The sequence below is a fragment of the Anomaloglossus baeobatrachus genome, chromosome 4, assembly GCF_048569485.1.
Source record: "Anomaloglossus baeobatrachus isolate aAnoBae1 chromosome 4, aAnoBae1.hap1, whole genome shotgun sequence".
Taxonomy (NCBI): Eukaryota; Metazoa; Chordata; class Amphibia; order Anura; family Aromobatidae; genus Anomaloglossus; species Anomaloglossus baeobatrachus.
Genome location: NC_134356.1, coordinates 573,371,272 through 573,389,543, shown reverse-complemented (window position 1 = coordinate 573,389,543; position 18,272 = coordinate 573,371,272). Strand labels below are relative to the sequence as shown.

Genomic DNA, 18,272 nt, shown 5'->3' with positions numbered 1-18,272 from the left:
CGGTAAAACTGTAAAGAAGAAAAAAAAAAAAAAATAAAGCTTTCCGTTGTTTTGTACGATCCGTTGCATCCGTTGTGCTATTATATGCAACGCATCCGTTGCATCCGTCACACAACGCAATGCAATGGATGACGTTCAACGCAAGTGTGAAACTAGCCTTTGGGTGGAGATTGGAGTACCCAGAGGAAACCCGAGCAAACAAGGGAGAATAGACAAAACTCCTTGCAGATGGTGTCCTTGTTGGGATCCAAAGCCAGGACCCCAGTGCTATCCACTGAGCTGCCATGTTTAGGGTCTCCCCATTTTTCTAAGAGTGTGAATAGATGGCCTCTAAATAGTCTTAGGTGCATAGCTAGTTATGTCATGTGTGAGGCAATATGTATTTATGGCACAATATATAGTCTGTTTATACAGCAGCATGGGTGTGAGTCTATGACGAGGGTCGCCACCACCCCAATGACTTGTAATTGTCAAGGTGCTTATTAAATGCATCGTCCTTTGTTAAAACACTGAAAATGAAGAATTAATGTCCTAGTCCTCACTTTAACATGTAATAAAAAAAAAAAAAACAGGAGTGAAAGCGATGAACAAGTGCACTGGAGGCAGGATGTGGCTGCAGCTGGCCCTGATGGGGGGCGGCGGTGTCTCTATGAAGGGAACTAGGTGGGGTTTCCAGTTAGGGTCTGTGTGTCCGAGAGCAGCGAGCAATAAAGAGAGACTGGTCTATTGTATCAGACTGGGAAACTTACATTGACTTCATATTGCAGGAGCAGATGATGACCGATGACTTGGAGAATGAGGTAGGATGGCACTATGGTGTGTAAACATTGTCACTATACCTTTTTCTTTCTACTTTTTTTTTAAACTTTTTTTTTTTTTAATTCTCTTCCATTTTTTTCAATCACAGAAAGAAGAACTGAAATCCCTGTTGGAATCGAAAGAAAAGGAACTTGAGGAAAGTCTGCGAACTATGGAGAATCTGCGAGGGAAGCTGAGATATTATGAGGTGGGCATGAATATAAAGGATGGTGCCAAGAGATGACAAAATATAAAGAGCGGGCAATCGGGAGACAGGCTTTAACAGTCCTTTGTATGTAATGTCTTTAAATGGTTAAACTGGAGAGGACGGGTATCGGACACGGGGGAGGAAATGTTATTGTGATGGGGATTTTCAGATATTGTTGCTGATTCAGCACCTGAGGTGTGAGAACGTTCGGATCTATCTGCAAGTCTGCAGAAATCCACAGTATATGAGATGCGGGCTAAGTGTATTATATCAAATTAAGTATCTGCTCCCATTTCATTTTTTGGCCATGACTTACTTATATATTGTGAGTATGCACCCAGTTTTGCCAGACTGCTTTCCTTTTGACATGCGCCAGACCAGCATTCTTGGCTATACTTTTTTCTTTTCTTCTGTCTTTTTTTTTTTTTTTTTAATTATACATTATCATAAAATATTGTCTAGTGCTTTCTTGCGCAAAGGGGTAGAGAAAAATAATGCATGGTGTCAAATTTATTTACTTTAATTTTTTTTGTTTTACAATGAACAGCAATGGCTGACATATTCCTTTTTAGGAGTAAAACACCCTATGTAGACAAATATGAGAGGTTAGCAGAACCCAACTATTGCATGTGTTATTCAGATCCGATGATTGTGAAATCCACAACCGTCATTTTGGTTTTTTGCCTTTTTTTTCTGTTGTAAAAATGGTGCTAATAGTTTTTTGGGGTTTCTTTAATTTTTTTGCGACGTATTCCTTCTTTAATTTGCACCCATTTAACTTTCTCTTTTTTTATTTCGATCTCTGAACCTTTATAGTCACAAGTGTTCGATCTCTTTTGCAACTTTTTGAAATGTTGCAAAATTTTTGCACATTTACACTCCATTCTCCTGGGGGAGTAGGAAATCTCTAATTTTATTTTCACAGTTGAAAATTGTAGAATAGCGTGCAACATTTTACGTTGTCTTTTTTTACTTTAAAAATTTTGCATTTGTACCAATCTGAGACATTGTGCAGTCTTTTTGATGAATTTGGTGCTGAATCCGCCAGTGGTAAATGAAAATCAAGGCCAAAAATGCTTAAAAATACCTGGAATCTGGAGCTTGAGTGATTAAAAAGGAACATATCATGTTGTACATGTAGTCAGAGCTATGGATCATTATATAGAGAAGCAGAATGTTGTTTATATAGATTTTCAGGTAAAAATGTGGTATAACTTGAATTTAATTCATTGAAATCCCTGGTGTTTCTATGTATGAGTCCAGTGGGCAGTCCTAGTCTGTGATTGACAGCTATCTCTGCATGCACAGTCATACAGGAAACACTGTCAATCACTGAATAGTACTGGACATATGTATATAAACACCAGGGTTTTCATTGTAGTTTCACTGAATTTAGCTTTTTTTGAGAGAAGTTTTCAATCTGATTAACTCTTCCTGGTCTAGAACATGTTACCCTTTTTCAGCTTTACATGTCCCCTTTAATTATTACTGATGATCTTTGTAAAGGTAAAGCTTTATTTGACCTATAAACATAGTATTAATATTCCCCTTCTCACCAAGCACCCACCCTGTAATGTGCACTTTTGCAAGAAGATTTTTGTAAATATATATTTTTTTTCTTACTTTTACTTTTCAGCAGAAAAATCACTCGGCCCCTAGCAGCCCTTTCAACAATGGTAAGTATGAGCTTGTACACCCAATATACTGGCAGTCCTCGTGGATGCATGATTCACTTTATTTTATTTTTATTCCAGGGAAAGAAGATGTAGTAATGAAACAAAATCTTGTTCTTAACGCTGATCCACAGGTGAGGAGTGTAAAAAAGAAACGCATAGCGGCTGCAATGCTTGCTTTGTGATTGTCCAACTGGGTTTTGTGCACAATATCCAACAGCAGTTCTCCAAAATTTAATATAAAAAAAAGCTAAATGAGCTTTAAGACAATTTGTCAGCAGGTTTTTGCCAGATAAGCTGCAAGGGCTAAAATATAGGATTCAGTGATGCCTGTCTTGTCACAGTCCTATATGTTCTTTATTTGCTATGTTTGTTTCAGCAGTAGGAACCTTATCATTGCAGGACTACAAAGCCACGCACACGACAGTCCAGCACGCCCCTCCTGTGAATGAGTCTTCACTGTCTCAGTATAGTTTCTATAGAGAGCCTGATGTGGGCGGCATAGCCTTTAGCTCTGCTAGATGACTAAGGGTATGTGCGCACGTTGCTTTTTACCTGCTTTTTACCTGCTTTTTTGCTGCTTTTTCTTCTGCGCTGTTTAATGCCAAAATGGATGTGTTCTTCTATTCAAGCAAAGTCTATGGGAATTTGGGTTTCTTGTTCACACTATGTTGTTCAAAATGCTGCCTTTTTTGTGGCAGAACTTTGGTCAAAAACTCAGCTTTGCAGTGCAAAACCCAAATGGCAAAAACAATTGACATGTTGCTTCTTTGAAAAGCTGAGTTTTTGACCAAAGTTCTGCCTCAAAAAGGCAGCATTTTGAACAACATAGTGTGAACAAGAAACCCAAATTCCCATAGACTTTGCTTGAATAGAAGAACACATCCATTTTGGCATTAAACAGCGCAGAAGAAAAAGCAGCAAAAAAGCAGGTAAAAAGCAAGTAAAAAGCAACGTGCGCACATACCCTAAATCTAACAATTCAGATTGTGTCAGAGCGGTTACAGCCAGTAATCTAAGTGCTACATCATTGGATTCAGAGTCTCTTTGCCTACATCATGCTGCTCTCAGATCCGGTAGCAAAAACCTGCAGACAGATTCCCTTTAATGCTAGAAAGCCCTGAGCCCTCATTTTTGGAATTTATAACTTCTGTGATGCCAGTTTTACTTAGTTATGCAGTTTTGTTTTTGTTTTTTTTTTTTACAATCTTGGATGATTTTATTGGTGCTGCACAGTTTTGAGTAGTTTTGTGTAGTTATTCTTTCACATTACGAGTACCTCTATACACTATCTGTACAACTTATACAAAGTCATACTACTATTTAATTATAAAAAATAATGGGTATAGTTTGACAACTTTTTTTTTTTTTTTTTTTTTCCCTCCATGTGTAGCTTGTAGCTCACCTGCCGGCCAGGTCTCAGCTGCGGCCTCTGGAACTTACTGGGGAAACCGCTGACCAGCGCCAGGAAGTAGAAACCATCCGCCGATACTATGAAATGGCCAGGGATGAGACTGTGAGGCTGCAGCAAGAGCTTTCAAGGAGGTCGTCTGAGTGTCTAGCTCTAGCATCTGAGCGGGATCGGACCAAAGCTGACTCAGACAAGCAGATCCGTCAGCTAGAAGAAGCACTCCGTGATGTCCAAAAGCGCATGCTGGATTCTGAAAGTAAAGTGAAGCAGATGCAAACGCATTTCCTGGCACTGAAAGATCACCTAACACAAGAAGCGCTAAGTGGCAGCTCTCGTGCCGAGGAATTTCAGGAGCAACTTCGAGAGATAAAAAACAAATACGAAGGTGCATCAGCTGAAGTCGGGAAACTACGCAACCAACTGCGGCACAACGAGCTCCTGATGCAGGAGCTGCGCAGAGAAGATGGACGCTTGCGCAAGGAGAATCGTCGCTTGCAGGATGAGCTTGCCGTGTGTGAAGAAGAAAAGGAACGTGCAGAGCGAAGGACCCGGGAGGCTGGGGAGCAGCTAGCGCTGGCTGTCACCGCAGACAAGTTTGAGAACATGAGATGTCTTCTGACCAATGAAGTTAATGAGAAGTCACGGAGTTTAGAGGAGACTGAGAAGGAACTGGTCAAGTTTAGAGATGATCTTGAAAATGCCAACAAAGAAAAGAAGAGGTCAGAAGCAAAGTGGGACATGCTCAAGAAGGAGTTTGATGAACTCAAAGTAAAGAATAGCATGCTTATTCGGGAAGGAGAGAAGTTACAGACAGAGAAAATTCTTCTACAGAGGCAAATTGAGGATTTAAAAGGAGAGATGAGAAGTCAGCACGTCCCAGCACAGCTGCATGCAGAGACCAAGAGAGCTTGTGAGGAAACAATCGCTTTACTAAGCCAAAAATTGGTGGATTCGGAGACAAGTAACAGAAAGGCAGAGCAGGAACAAGAGCGGCTGCTGGATGAGCGCAAAACATTAAAGGAGGGTATGGTGCTTCTCCAATCATCCACTACTTCCCGAGAAGAACATGAGAAAAATATGAAGGATATGCAGCTGCGGATCAGAGAACTAGAGAAACAACTAGTAGACGTGTCCAAGAAATGTGAGGAGGAGGCAAAGAAAGCAAATTCTCTTCTGTCCGAGAATGCCAATCTGCGGGAAAACCACATACCCCTGACGACACATCTGCAGACTTCTGCTTCACTGACTTCTGAGTTAGAGAAATCCAAAGCTGAGCTGGGCAGGATCAGGAAACAACAAGAAAGTGAGACAAAAGAGATGACAGTGGTTCAGGCAGAGCTAGAGAGACTTGTTACCACGCAAATAGCCCTGCAAGCAAAGCTGGACAGCGAGTCTACACTCAAGTCTGACTTGCAGAAACAGCTGAAAGGTGAGGTTGCAAAGCAAGTGGAATTGCAAGAAAAGCTGAAATGTGAGACTGCAAAAACTGCAGAATTGCGGGATCAGGCATCTAAAGAGGCAGCTACTCATGCAGAACTGCAGTCCCAGCTGCACAATGTTAAGAAACAGTTGGGTTCTGACTATGTGACACTAAAAGAACATGAGGCCAAAGTGTCAGAGCTTCAGAAAGGCAAAGAACAGATTGAACAGGAGCATCTGCGGGCACGTGCCAGCTACCAACATGAAAAAGAGGAGGTTAGGAAGCTACAGGTAGCTCTCGAAGAGCAGAGAGCAGAATTGGACACCTTGCAGCTCTGCATTACTGAAAAATATGCTCCCCTTACCAGCATTGAGGAGAAGGAGAAAAACTTCCAGGAATTGAGAAATGAGATGGAGTCTGAACTCCAGAAACAACGTCGTATGGCCCAGACGTCACAAGATGATCTTTCCAAGCAGCAACAGGTAACTATAAAGCTTAGGAAAGAACTGGAAATGGCAGAACGTAGCCTGGCTGAGGAACGTATGTCCCGAAAGCAAGAAGAAAGTGCAATGCTTACTGAACTGGAGGACCTACGATGCTGTTTAGAGCAGTTACAGAAGTCACAGTTGGATTCTGAGCAAAAAGAACTTGAGTTACAGGAAGAGAACCTCCAGACATTAATGAAACTCAAGGAAATGCAGGAAAGTCTCAGCAGTCAGTACATTCCTATAGAGAGACACAATGAATTGCAAACCACATTGAAGAACACCAAGGCCACTCTAGAGGCTGAGCTTAATGCCAAAGCTAATCTGTGTGAGAAGATGCAGGAGAAGGTCCGCAATTTAGAACAAGAACTGAGGAACCAGAAAGCTGCATCTGTCTCCAGCTCCCAACATGCTGAGGAGAAGGAGGCCTGGCAAAGGAGTGCCGCAGCAGCCGAACAGAAAGTACAGGAAAAAGAGGAGAAATGGCGCATGGCTGAGCAGGAAACAAATGTGCTCCGTGAGGAGTTAAAGAAGACCCATCAAAATCTAGAAGACCTGGAGCGTTACAGCAGTAGGGAGAAATCTGATTTTAGTGTGGTTAGGACTGCTTTAGAGAAAAGAGTGTCTCAGCTGGAGGAGACCGGCAATCGGTTCAGAGAGGACGGCAAACGTGTGGCTCAAGAGCTGCAAGAGGCTCTGCTGCAGAGCGAGAAACTTAGAGAAAAGAGCAGCAGTCAAGAACAAGAGATCCAGAAACTCATGGAAAAACACAATCAGTCACTGTCCACTATTGAGGGACTGAAGGAAACCATCCAGCGATCAACAGGGGACCTGGAAAGCAAAGACAAGCAGGTGAGGCAGGAGGTTTGTGGGCCTATAATGTATAACTCTGTGTACATATACATTTCCCATCATATCAACGTCATAAGGTGTACTATGCAACTTTGGTAGAATGATGTTTCCGGAGCATGTGCTAATTATGGGATCAATATATTTTTATGTGCATGACCTATATGATGCACTATATGGATCTATTGTAATATTTCTTCCCCCAACCGCCAGATCCGGTCTCTTCTCAATGATGTGGACCGGCTGAAGCAGAGTTTGTCCCTGCTCCCGGAGAAGACCCAGTTTACGGAGACCCTGCAGAGCCAGATCAAATCTCTACAGTGCCAACTAGATGTAAGTGCCAATTCAAAGAATAAAGCCATTACTAAAAATCCTACTTGTTCAAAGGTCCTTTGAGAAATATTAATGATCTGAAATAAATGGGGAACCCTGTTCCGTTTTCTCGCCATGGGGGATGTTTCTAAACACTCAGCCCCTACTCAGATTAATGGGTTGTCGGTGTAATACAGGGCACTTTGTAATCATTGTTCCCCTTGGTCAATAAATGGGGGAAAAAAAACAAAACGGGGTTTTCTACCGAAATGTTTGATTAGATCTTTGGTAATGTGTAATGTGTATACCTGACCATTGCTTCATATACACAGAGAATACAGGACCAATGTTCTTGGGATGGGGCACGGTCCCAGAGATCATACACTAATCACCTGTCCTCTCATCAACTGATCCTATCATACTTGTGTTTAGCAACATCTTCAATCTGCAATCCTTATCTCCTCACACTCTTTCCTCACAGGACACGCATCGGAGACACCAGGAGATTATTTCGATCTATCGTGCTCATCTTCTGAATGCTGTGCAGGTGAGCAGAAAATGTAGATCATTATGGGTCTCTAAAGTCTTAAAGTGAAACAGTCACCCCTGAAAAGAACACTGAACTAATTAAACAGTTGTGTAAGAGTCTTGACCCCTACAAAAATCATATTAGCAGTACACATTTCACTGAAGTAAATAGTTTAAAAACTTTCTAGAACATCTGCAAATGAGGGGGCTCTGGTGCACCCTTAGAGTGGACAAGGGCTTGGTGCACCTTTTGGTGTGGCCAAGAACTTGGCGCGCCATTGGCGTGGCGAATGCAAGGGAGCGCCAAGCTCTTTGCGAACAGCTTGGCGCACCCTTGGCTTGGGCAAGAGCTTGGCGCACCCTTTGCTTGGGCAAGAGCTTGGCGCACCCTTGGCTTGGCCAAGAGCTTGGCGCACTGTTACACCGCCCTTAATTTGTATAGAGAGCAATTCTTTGACGCTGTATGACGGCACTCATTGGGCCTGAGTGAGCACTGCTTGAACACTAACCACAATGTTGCATGTGCACACTGACTATGTAGGGGTCAGCTACGCGTGCACACTGTACGTGGGTGGCGTCTCCCTTTCATCATTGCCTCCTGTCACCGCCACTTCTGCACCCAGACATGTCGTGAGCAGTTACAAATGGGAGGAGAGATCACTTTTGTTTTCCTCCCGTCTCCAGTAGAAACCTGCTCTGTGACGCTCTTAAGACAGGAGGAGCACGTCTTCAGTTTGCATTTTGCGGGTGACATACTCCCTTTATCTTTCTTATCCTAGTGTTGTCACACATGCATTTTATGACTTTTGGGCTTTTTTAAAGTTTGTTTTTGTTTTTGTTTTTTTTTTTTTGTTTTTTTATACAGGGTCATATGGATGCAGATGTGCAGGATGCCTTACTACAGATCATACACATGCGACAAGAACTTGTCTGCTGAGATCTTGTCCATATACCGTCTATAAATGGTTGGGGTAGTGGCCTACAAAGCTGTTGCAGGAGAGAAAATCTACACAAATAATCATGGTGAAAATAAAATTCACATCACACACAAAGCTTAGAAAGTGAGAGATACTGGAAAGATAATGTATGTAATAAGAGAAATATGGCAGTATAACGAAAGGGAAAGATGTGAGGGAGGAGGACGTGAACGTTGGCTTTTAAGAGGGTCTCTGGAATGTTGGTTGTGAAGGAACAAGGATGTGATCAACCAAAAATGGTTAAAGAAGAGATATCCTGATGATGGATATACAGAACGACAAGCAAGTGTCCGAGGTGGAACTTTATATTGAAAGTGTAAGAAAGGAATATACGGGAGAGACAGGAAATGTGGGTATTGACGTGGCAGACCGGGAGGACATCAAATGGAAAATACAAGGCAATGTGTATAGATTTATACGTATCACAACAATAATAAAAGAAAAAGTCATAGGGACCTGTGAAGTTGAAAATGGAGGTTCCCATTGAAAAGCCTCAGGATTCCCAGACGCCAACGTTTTAATAACCAATATTGTATTTGACAGCTTATGTCCAGCTTTGAAGACCATTTCACGCTTAGCATAGAATATACATAAAAATTCAGCAACTTTGTAAATACTTATCTTGTACTGATCCTAACTTTTAGTTTGTATCATACTCCAGAGCTGCATTTATAATTCTGATGGTGGTTGTTAGAAGCAGTCAACAAATATGTTGATAGACATATACTCAATGGCTTTGATGAGCCCCGAATGATGCAGTGGGATAGCTCAAGCTGTATACATACATTGAGGAGATACATACATTGGAGATTTTAGCTCTGGAGCCTGAATGATTATAAATGCAGCTCTGGACTATAATTCATGCTGTTATTCTGAATAATGTAAGGTAAATGGGTTGTCTTTGTATTTAAAAAAAAAAAACAAACCTGTCAGAGATTGGGAAATGTCATATGATAATACATGGAGCATTATTTACCGGCACCTCCGGTCTTCGTTTGTTGGGCTGCAAAGGTGACATTCTGACTATACAGGTGACTATTTCAGCCAATCACTCACCTCCTTGGTCAGACCGCTGCGGACAGTGATTAGCTGTAGCAATGATCTTTGTTGATGTGACCTCATTGCTTGAGCATAAAATGGCAAAGGCCAGGGGGGGAAGCACCAGAATACATAGGTATATAATGTTTTATGTAGAATATTTTTTGGTAATATTCCTGCTGTTGGTAAACCTATATTTTGTCTTTAAGAAGTCAATCTAGTGCCCCATCAGGCAGGTGGCTCTGCCAGATTTATATTGTCTGAATACATTGTATTATAACTAATGCATTGACTCCGCGTCTCATAGTATTTTAGGTCCATTGATCATGGTTTAGCGCTATGAGACAACTTGGCTGTTGAGTACGCTAAGTGCTTGCATAATGGCCAAGCTGGTTCTATAGATCATTGCCAGATCCATAATTTTGTGCAATGCTTTGCAGTTTTTTTTGCCGCCTCCTTGATTTGTTGGCATTGACGCCTTTCTAGACTTGCCCATGGTGGACTTGCTTTAGGCTTGGGCTACATGGCAACTTTGACTGTGACACATCTTAGCGCAATGCAAATAAATGGGGTCACACTACGTGCCCGAGGGTGCTGGAAGTTCCAAAAAAATCCACAAGCTTCAATAAAGTGTTTGTGATTGGCAGGCAGGTATGGATTCAACCTCTTGAGGTGGAAGTTCAACCATCTGTCATGTTTCATGTTGGCCGCCTACTTGTGACAACTTAGACATCAGAGTGGGAACCAATGAATTTTAAAGCGTAATCTGTAAAACGCTGAGGTTCGCGCAGATGTCAGAGAGGAGACGTGTACCTTTTTTAGCACAGCAGTGTGTTCAGTTCAATTTGTCGCCCAAGGCATGGACTTGGCTGGCCAGGTTCACAATCTGCGCTTTTTAAAAGAGACATTAAATTTTCTTATGCCAGTTTACACTTTCCATTATACGTTTACACTCCCAGGATATAGAGATAGTTATATATTTATATATATTTTGTATGGTATTTTGAGTCATGAACTTTATTCTGTGGAATCGATCAGCTGGCCTGAACTATGTTCCATGTGATCTTATGTAGTGTATAGTCCTTGGGGTGGCAGATCTGCTTGGTACTTATTGTACTTTCTAGTTTAGCCAATGTATTTTCCATAGTGGAATACAGTTCTACACAGTGACGTAGGCTGTGGACTGTGCGCTGTCCAGACTATGCATATCTACACTCCTTCTGAGATATACTCGGGCTTATGTGTACAGTGGTTCTGAACTGGATTAATATAAATTATAATAAACATAGTTTGTGGGAAAATTCCTGTTGTCGTGTCTTTTATTCTAGTGCATTACACAGACCATGTGCTGCAATACACATCCAATCCCTATATCCTTGGGCTACATAAGCGGATTCTGAAAATTCTCATAGTTCTGTTTATATTGGAGAAAAGATATTCTGAAAACGGTAAACTTTGTGGTATTACAGAGAAAACAGCGTAAACATAAGTGGGGGAACAGGGAGCAGTGTATGCATACCGAATAATACAGATACTGAGAATTGCACCCGGTACACAGGACAGGAGAAGTGGTACTGTGCAGTGTATATATATATATACAGAATAATACAGATACTGAGTATCACACCCAGGGAAAAAGTGAATCCAGCAAACAGGTCCAAAAATGGGTTAAAAAGTAAGAGCTTTATTTCCTATTCGTTAAAATAATTCCATCATGAATTCAAGGGAAAATGCAGGTAGGAGGACGCGTTTCGAACATTGTAGTTCTTAATCTGTCTCGGGACAGATTAAGAACTACAATGTTCGAAACGTGTCCTCCTACCTGCATTTTCCCTTGAATTCATGATGGGATTATTTTAACGAACATGAAATAAAGCTCTTACTTTTTAACACCTTTTTGGACCTGTTTGCTGGATTAACTTTTTCCCTATGCTGCTGCTGAGGTTTGCCTACCTCTCCTCCCTCCTTCCACGGTCCGTATTTGATCTCGGGAACAGGTGAGCGGGGTCTCCCCTCCTTTTTTCGGTACTTTTGTGTATTACACCCAGTATACAGGACAGGAGAAGTGGTACTGTGCAGTGTGAATATATACAGAATACAGATACTGAGAATTACACCCAGTACACAGGACAGGAGAAGTGGTACTGTGCAGTGTATATATACCGAATAATACAGATACTGAGAATTACACCCGGTACACAGGACAGGAGAAGTACTGTGCAGTGTATATATACCGAATAATACAGATACTGAGAATTACACCCAGTTTACAGGACAGGAGAAGTACTGTGTGTATATATACATTGGAGATCAAAATTAGAGAACAATGTATGATCACTTGCTTTTTTCAGAAATAATGTAATCTACATTGATGAACATTTGAAGTTTTTTTTTTTTTTTGTAAGGGGTATACCATGCCACTACCCAATGTTCCAAATTATTATGCAAATGATATTTTTCTCTGATTTTTAAATAAATGGTCGGTGCAAATGTCAGTCTATTAAGTCATTACCTGTTAGAGTATACATCACATTTTATTGAAGAAACCTCCCAATGATAACAGGATAATCTTCAAAATTAAAAAAAACCCTCAAAATGCACTGTTCCAAATTATTAGGCACAGTAGAGTTTCTAAACATTTTATATGTTTTAAAGAACTGAAAATGCTCATTTGCAGAATTTGCAGCATTAGGAGGTCACATTCACTGAAATAAAAAGCTATTTAAATCCAAAACATTGTAGCAGGCCAAGTTACATGTTACACAAAAATGGTGTGTAAACACAAAAAGGAGTACGATTTCCATAAAATATAGTAATCTTTATTAGAAAAATAGAGTAAAAACACAGAAATATACAGAATAGTATTACATGAATTGTAAGGATAAAGGAGGACCTCTACCAAAACATCACCCCCCACAATAGTATGTGTGTGTGTGTGCTCAGTAGAAGCATATAATAATGCCTGTAGCAACCATGCAAACAGAAGAAGACTGCTGCATTGGAAGCACAGAAGCTCCAAAGTAGGCCAGGGGTAAGTGCCTATATCATAGTTAAAGAGTAACACCAAATAAGGTAATCAAATGCAACTTACCCATGGAGGGAGAGAAGGAGCAAAAAAGGCACACACAGTGGGGGGAAGAGGAACCGCAACCAATCCTGAACGCGAATCGCTATTGCTTCCTCAGCAGGACGGAGGCAGGGGTGGAAGTGTGTTCATTCCCCAATAGTCAGTTTAAATACCCTAGATCATTTAATCAGTCCCCAGGTGGCGCGCCAGCGTCATAGCGGCGCACGTGCAGTGAGCAACCCCCGGTGACTGTGTATTGCACAGTGCAGCACTCAAGCCTCAGTGCGCATGTCCCGGGAAAAAATCCCGATGACGTCATTGAGCATGCGCACCGGGCTGAAAGAGGCCGCAAGGTGCATACACCCGGAAGGACTGCCAGAGGGCGCGCGCACCAACGCATGCACGTCACAGGGGGACAGAGAGCAGCTATAGGCACCAACAAGTATGTATTAAGTATAGAAGGTAAAATGTAGTCCCGACTTCCCCAATGCACATGCAAAATGTACATGCACAAATGGAAGATACGTTCACCATTTAGAAATAGGTGGAATGAATATATGATCATTTTTTCTCCACAATAGGGAGATACAGTCCACCCTAGGGATCATAACATTGTTACATTACTTAACTATATGCATTGCTAACATATATGTGCATATACATGCGTGTATCTATATAAATATATGTATACCAGAAATTAAATATAATGATAGCGCCAAAATTGGGACCACGGATGGCAAGAAAACATTTCACAGAGGTGTAAATCACATACTATGTTATACTCATACCATAAATGTACCATAAACATGTATAATGCATTTAAAAAGCCATATGAAAAAGGGCCACAGTACGATAAGGCACATATAAAAATTAATAAAGAGCATTCAGTTCCATCTTTTATTGCAAAAGGGTCCATGGTCATATGTGATTACTACCAAGGGGAAGTCGTGTCACCCGGAGTCCCAAGGCAAGACAAAACATACCAATAGGAATCCAATACAATAATCATACAATCCAAAAAATATATAGTATTAGGTAAATAGAAAGTCCGTAGATTCCATGTATGTATTCGTCAACTCAAATACTGATGTGTCCTCCACACAGAAAATGGGGGTTCGGGTAAACAAGTGGTGTTCCAGAAAGCTTGGCTCCATAGGATTACAAGGGCATAGATCCAAGTGCTGAAACATCACTTAAAAACAAGAGAACACAACACAATTAAAAATGAATCACAAAACACCATGAATACTAGTCAACTCCTGACCCTCTACAAGAATGGGGCGAAGCTAAGCTTCTCATTAAGCCCACTTGGCGTCATAGTACCAAGGGTGACTATCCATCTGCACTCTAGTTGTGCCAGTTGCTTTTTTAGGGTCACCCCCTCTGATACCACAATGTAAGATGTCAATACCTTTCAACTTTAATCCAGACGCATCACACCCATGAAAAACCTTGAAGTGTCTAGGGATTGTCCTAAGGGTTGTGTCATCTGTGACCTGTCTCGAGTTTATAATATCTCGAACGTGCTCCCTCGTCCTTACCCGAAGCTGTCTTGATGTCAATCCGACGTATAGTTTGGAACAGGGGCACGTAGCGAGGTATATAACAAAGGAGCTCCTACAGGTTATGTACTTTTGGATCTTAAAGTACTTTTTTACCATCTGATGATCGAAAGTCAGTGCCCTGGACAATGGTGTTATCCTTACAAGCCAAGCACTTACCACATGTGAAACAGCCCTTTCTCCTGATGGGCTGTTGTATCAAGAATGGATTAGTCACCTGGGCCACATAGTTGCTATCAACAAGAATGTCTCTGAGATTCCTCCCACGACGTGGTGTCATCAGGGGAACCTCCGAGACATTCCTGGCTAAGATCTTACCTGTTTTTAGGATCGCCCAATGTTTTATCAAACAATCTCTCATTCTGTCCCATTGACAAATGAATGTTGATATAAACCTAATCTCATTACTTTGACTTCTCGATTTCTTTGAGTCAGCCGTCTTGAATAATAGATGTTCCCTAGTGGTGTGCTTGGCTCTGAGGTATCCCCTCTTTATATCGTGGTTACTGTAGCCCCTCTGTTGGAATCTTATCCTCAGGTCATGTGACTGCCTTTCAAAGTTTTGGTCCGACGAACAGACACGCCTCACCCTCAGAAATTGGCCTGTCGGGACGGCCCTAATCGTGGAATTTGTGTGAGCCGATGTCACATGCAACAATGAATTCACGGAAGTTTCCTTCCGATGAATGTCAGTGTGCAACGCGCCATCAGCCCCCACTTCTAAATGAATATCCAAAAAATCCAGTTGTTTTTGACTTGCAATATAGGTTAGTCTAATGTTCAAATTATTTTTGTTCAAATAAATCATAAACTCATCCAATAGAGACGCAGCACCTTGCCACAGGAACAGCACGTCGTCGATATATCTATACCAACATATCACATGTTGGGAGAAGAGGTCATCCCCATGGAACAACCCCCTCTCCCACATGCCCAAGAATAAATTTGCATAAGATGGCGCACATGCTGCTCCCAAAATGTCACGGCACTTTTGTGAGGTTAGGGTGCTCCGGTAGGGTCCAAGTCCGTTATACAAAAGATAATACCAGGCACTCTAATGGTGTGAAAAATTAAATTTTTATTCTAATTACAACTTCATATTCAGTTCTCAGCTGACGATTTGGTCAAAAACTAGTCCTTCCAAAACTAGCTATGAGGCCATTGGGATAATGGTATAGAGCAACTTTTTGTGAAGAAGCAAATGACCTAATGTATGGGTATGAGAAATCCTATATGAATTGTCAAATTTGACAACAAGTATGATGTGTACCTATTATGGTGAATAGTAGAAAAAAGATTCCACATGAAGTAACTTCTATACAAAGTGTAGATAATGGTCTTAAAGTACCGTAACAAAGAATGGCAGATCAAATCTGTGTGGAATCCACTGCTGTTAAAGGTGGCAATAGTATAGGTAGCTGATTGCCAAAAAGAAAAAAAGAGAGATTCGGTGTCCACCGCAGCGTTATTGATGTATGATTATAACGAAGGTCTGCTGAAATCAAAAAGGGAAATGGGTATATGCAGAATCTACCGCTTATATAGATGATGATGTGGTCTGGCTGTTGTCACCAGATGGAATTAAAAATCACAGAGTAGGTAGAGAAGTCGGGCTAAATGCTGCGCTAAAAACCACAAATCCAGGAGATGTAGTAAATTCTTTCCTTTATTTTCACAGGTCAATGCGTTTCAAAGGCAAATCCGCCTTCTTCATCAGGACAAAGAAAAAACAGCATAACACTTGTTGCTGACAGGCAATCTATATATATAATTGCCTTATTCTGTCTGTCTGTCTTGCTCCAAAATTGTGTCCTTACGGTGACACAAAGCTGATTGGCCGCTGGGCTCGCCATGGCCCCGCCCCCCGCACGGATTGGCCGCTCGCCCAGGCTGCGCCCCCACACGGATTGGCCGGCCGCTCGCCCAGGCTCCGCCCCCCCACAGATTGGCCTCTCGCCCCGGCACCCTGCAGGCATTGGCAACTCGGCCACGCCCCGCCCCCCTCACGCAATGCACGCCAACTCTTGCCCCGCCCCCCCCACGCATTCCCCGAACCGACACGGTCACGGAGCCACGACTCCCAGGTGAGTACTGTACCCCTGGGAGCCCACATCAGCGTACGCCGCCAACCCAGCCGACACATACCCTCGCATTGCTGAGGCTGGCCGGCGTATGCTGGTGTGGGCTCCCGTGCGAGCGGGGGACGAGATACGCTGGTAACCATGGTAGCATAGTTACCAGCGCATCAAGGTCCTGCTTGGCGGAACATACACACACGCACACACATAACAACACACACACACATAAACACACACACATCAGATCACACTCACTCTCACACACATCTCACACACACATCAGATCGCATACACACACTCACAACATCCTGGGATATCGCTTGCTTCTCGGCGACGATACTGTGCTGTGAGCTTCCAGGACCTGCCGGAGGATCACATAGCCAGAAGCATGTGGTATCTCCGGATGTTGTGAGTGTGAGCGCGTATGTGCAATATCGTCAGTGTGTGTGTGTGCGCGTGAGTGTATGCGATCGGGTGTGTGTGAGTGTATGCGATCGGGTGTGTGTGTGTGAGTGTATGCGATCGGGTGTGTGTGTGTGAGTGTATGCGATCGGATCTGTGAGTGTCGGCAGAGGAGCACGGCATGCTGGAGGAGGCTGGGAGGAGAGAGGCTGATCCTGGGGAAGGCTGGGATGGGGAGGCTGAGAGAAGAGAGGCTGATGTTGGGGAAGGCTGAGGCTGGGGTAGGCTGGGAGGAGAGAGGCTGATGCTGGGGACCAAAAAGGCTGATGCTGGGAGGAGAGAGGCTGATGCTGGGGGAGGCTGAGGCTGGGGTAGGCTGGGAGGAGAAAGGCTGATGCTGGGAAGAGAGAGGCTGATGCTGGGAGAGAGGCTGATGCTGGGGGAGGCTGAGGCAGGGGTAGACTGGGAGGAGAGAGGCTGATGCTGGGGACAGAAAAGGCTGATGCTGGGAGGAGAGAGGCTGATGCTGGGAGGAGAGAGGCTGATGCTGGGAGGAGAGAGGCTGATGCTGGGGGAGGCTGAGGCTGGGGTAGGCTGGGAGGAGAGAGGCTGATGCTGGGAGGAGAGAGGCTGATGCTTGGAGGAGAGAGGCTGATGCTAGGGACAGAAAAGGCTGATGCTGGGAGGAGAGAGGCTGATGCTGGGGACAGAAAAGGCTGATGCTGGGAGGAGAGAGGCTGATGCTGGGATGAGAGAGGCTGATGCTGGGGACAGAGAGGCTGATGCTGGGGACAGAGAGGCTGATGCTGGGAGGAGAGAGGCTGATGCTGCGGGCAGAGAGGCTGATGCTGCGGGTAGAGAGGCTGATGCTGGTGCAGCATGGGGGATGGAGCACGATGGGGGGTGCACAGCATGGGGGATGGAGCACGTTTGGGAGTGCGCAGCATGGCGGATGGAGCACGTTTGGGAGTGCGCAGCATGGCGGATGGAGCACGTTTGGGAGTGCGCAGCATGCCGGATGGAGCACGTTTGGGAGTGCGCAGCATGGTGGATGGACCACGTTTGGGAGTGCGCAGCATGGCGGATGGAGCACGTTTGGGAGTGCGCAGCATGGCGGATGGAGCACGTTTGGGAGTGCGCAGCATGGCGGATGGAGCACGTTTGGGAGTGCGCAGCATGGCGGATGGAGCACGTTTGGGAGTGCGCAGCATGGCGGATGGACCACGTTTGGGAGTGCGCAGCATGGCGGATGGAGCACGTTTGGGAGTGCGCAGCATGGCGGATGGAGCACGTTTGGGAGTGCGCAGCATGGCGGATGGAGCACGTTTGGGAGTGCGCAGCATGGGGGATGCAGCACGATGGGGAGTGCGGAGTATGGCGGATGGAGCACGTTTGGGAGTGCGCAGCATGGCGGATGGACCACGTTTGGGAGTGCGCAGCATGGCGGATGGAGCACGTTTGGGA

General features: G+C 43.7%; 1 protein-coding gene across 4 annotated transcripts in view; it reads left to right on the top strand.

Annotated features, from left to right (window-relative positions):
- Positions 1-11,000, top strand: part of UACA (uveal autoantigen with coiled-coil domains and ankyrin repeats) — a 143,999-nt gene extending 132,999 nt beyond the window's left edge. For 3 of the 4 annotated variants that reach the window (XM_075346085.1, XM_075346089.1, XM_075346088.1), the window contains exons 12-19: positions 768-800; positions 908-1,006; positions 2,643-2,682; positions 2,761-2,813; positions 4,073-6,847; positions 7,058-7,177; positions 7,638-7,703; positions 8,550-11,000. In XM_075346085.1, coding sequence (XP_075202200.1) covers positions 768-800; positions 908-1,006; positions 2,643-2,682; positions 2,761-2,813; positions 4,073-6,847; positions 7,058-7,177; positions 7,638-7,703; positions 8,550-8,621 — 3,258 coding nt within the window. In that variant the 3' untranslated portion in view covers positions 8,622-11,000. The remainder of the gene's footprint in view (positions 1-767; positions 801-907; positions 1,007-2,642; positions 2,683-2,760; positions 2,814-4,072; positions 6,848-7,057; positions 7,178-7,637; positions 7,704-8,549) is intronic. The other variant, XM_075346087.1, reaches the window with a different exon arrangement.
- Positions 11,001-18,272: the final 7,272 nt, after the last annotated feature.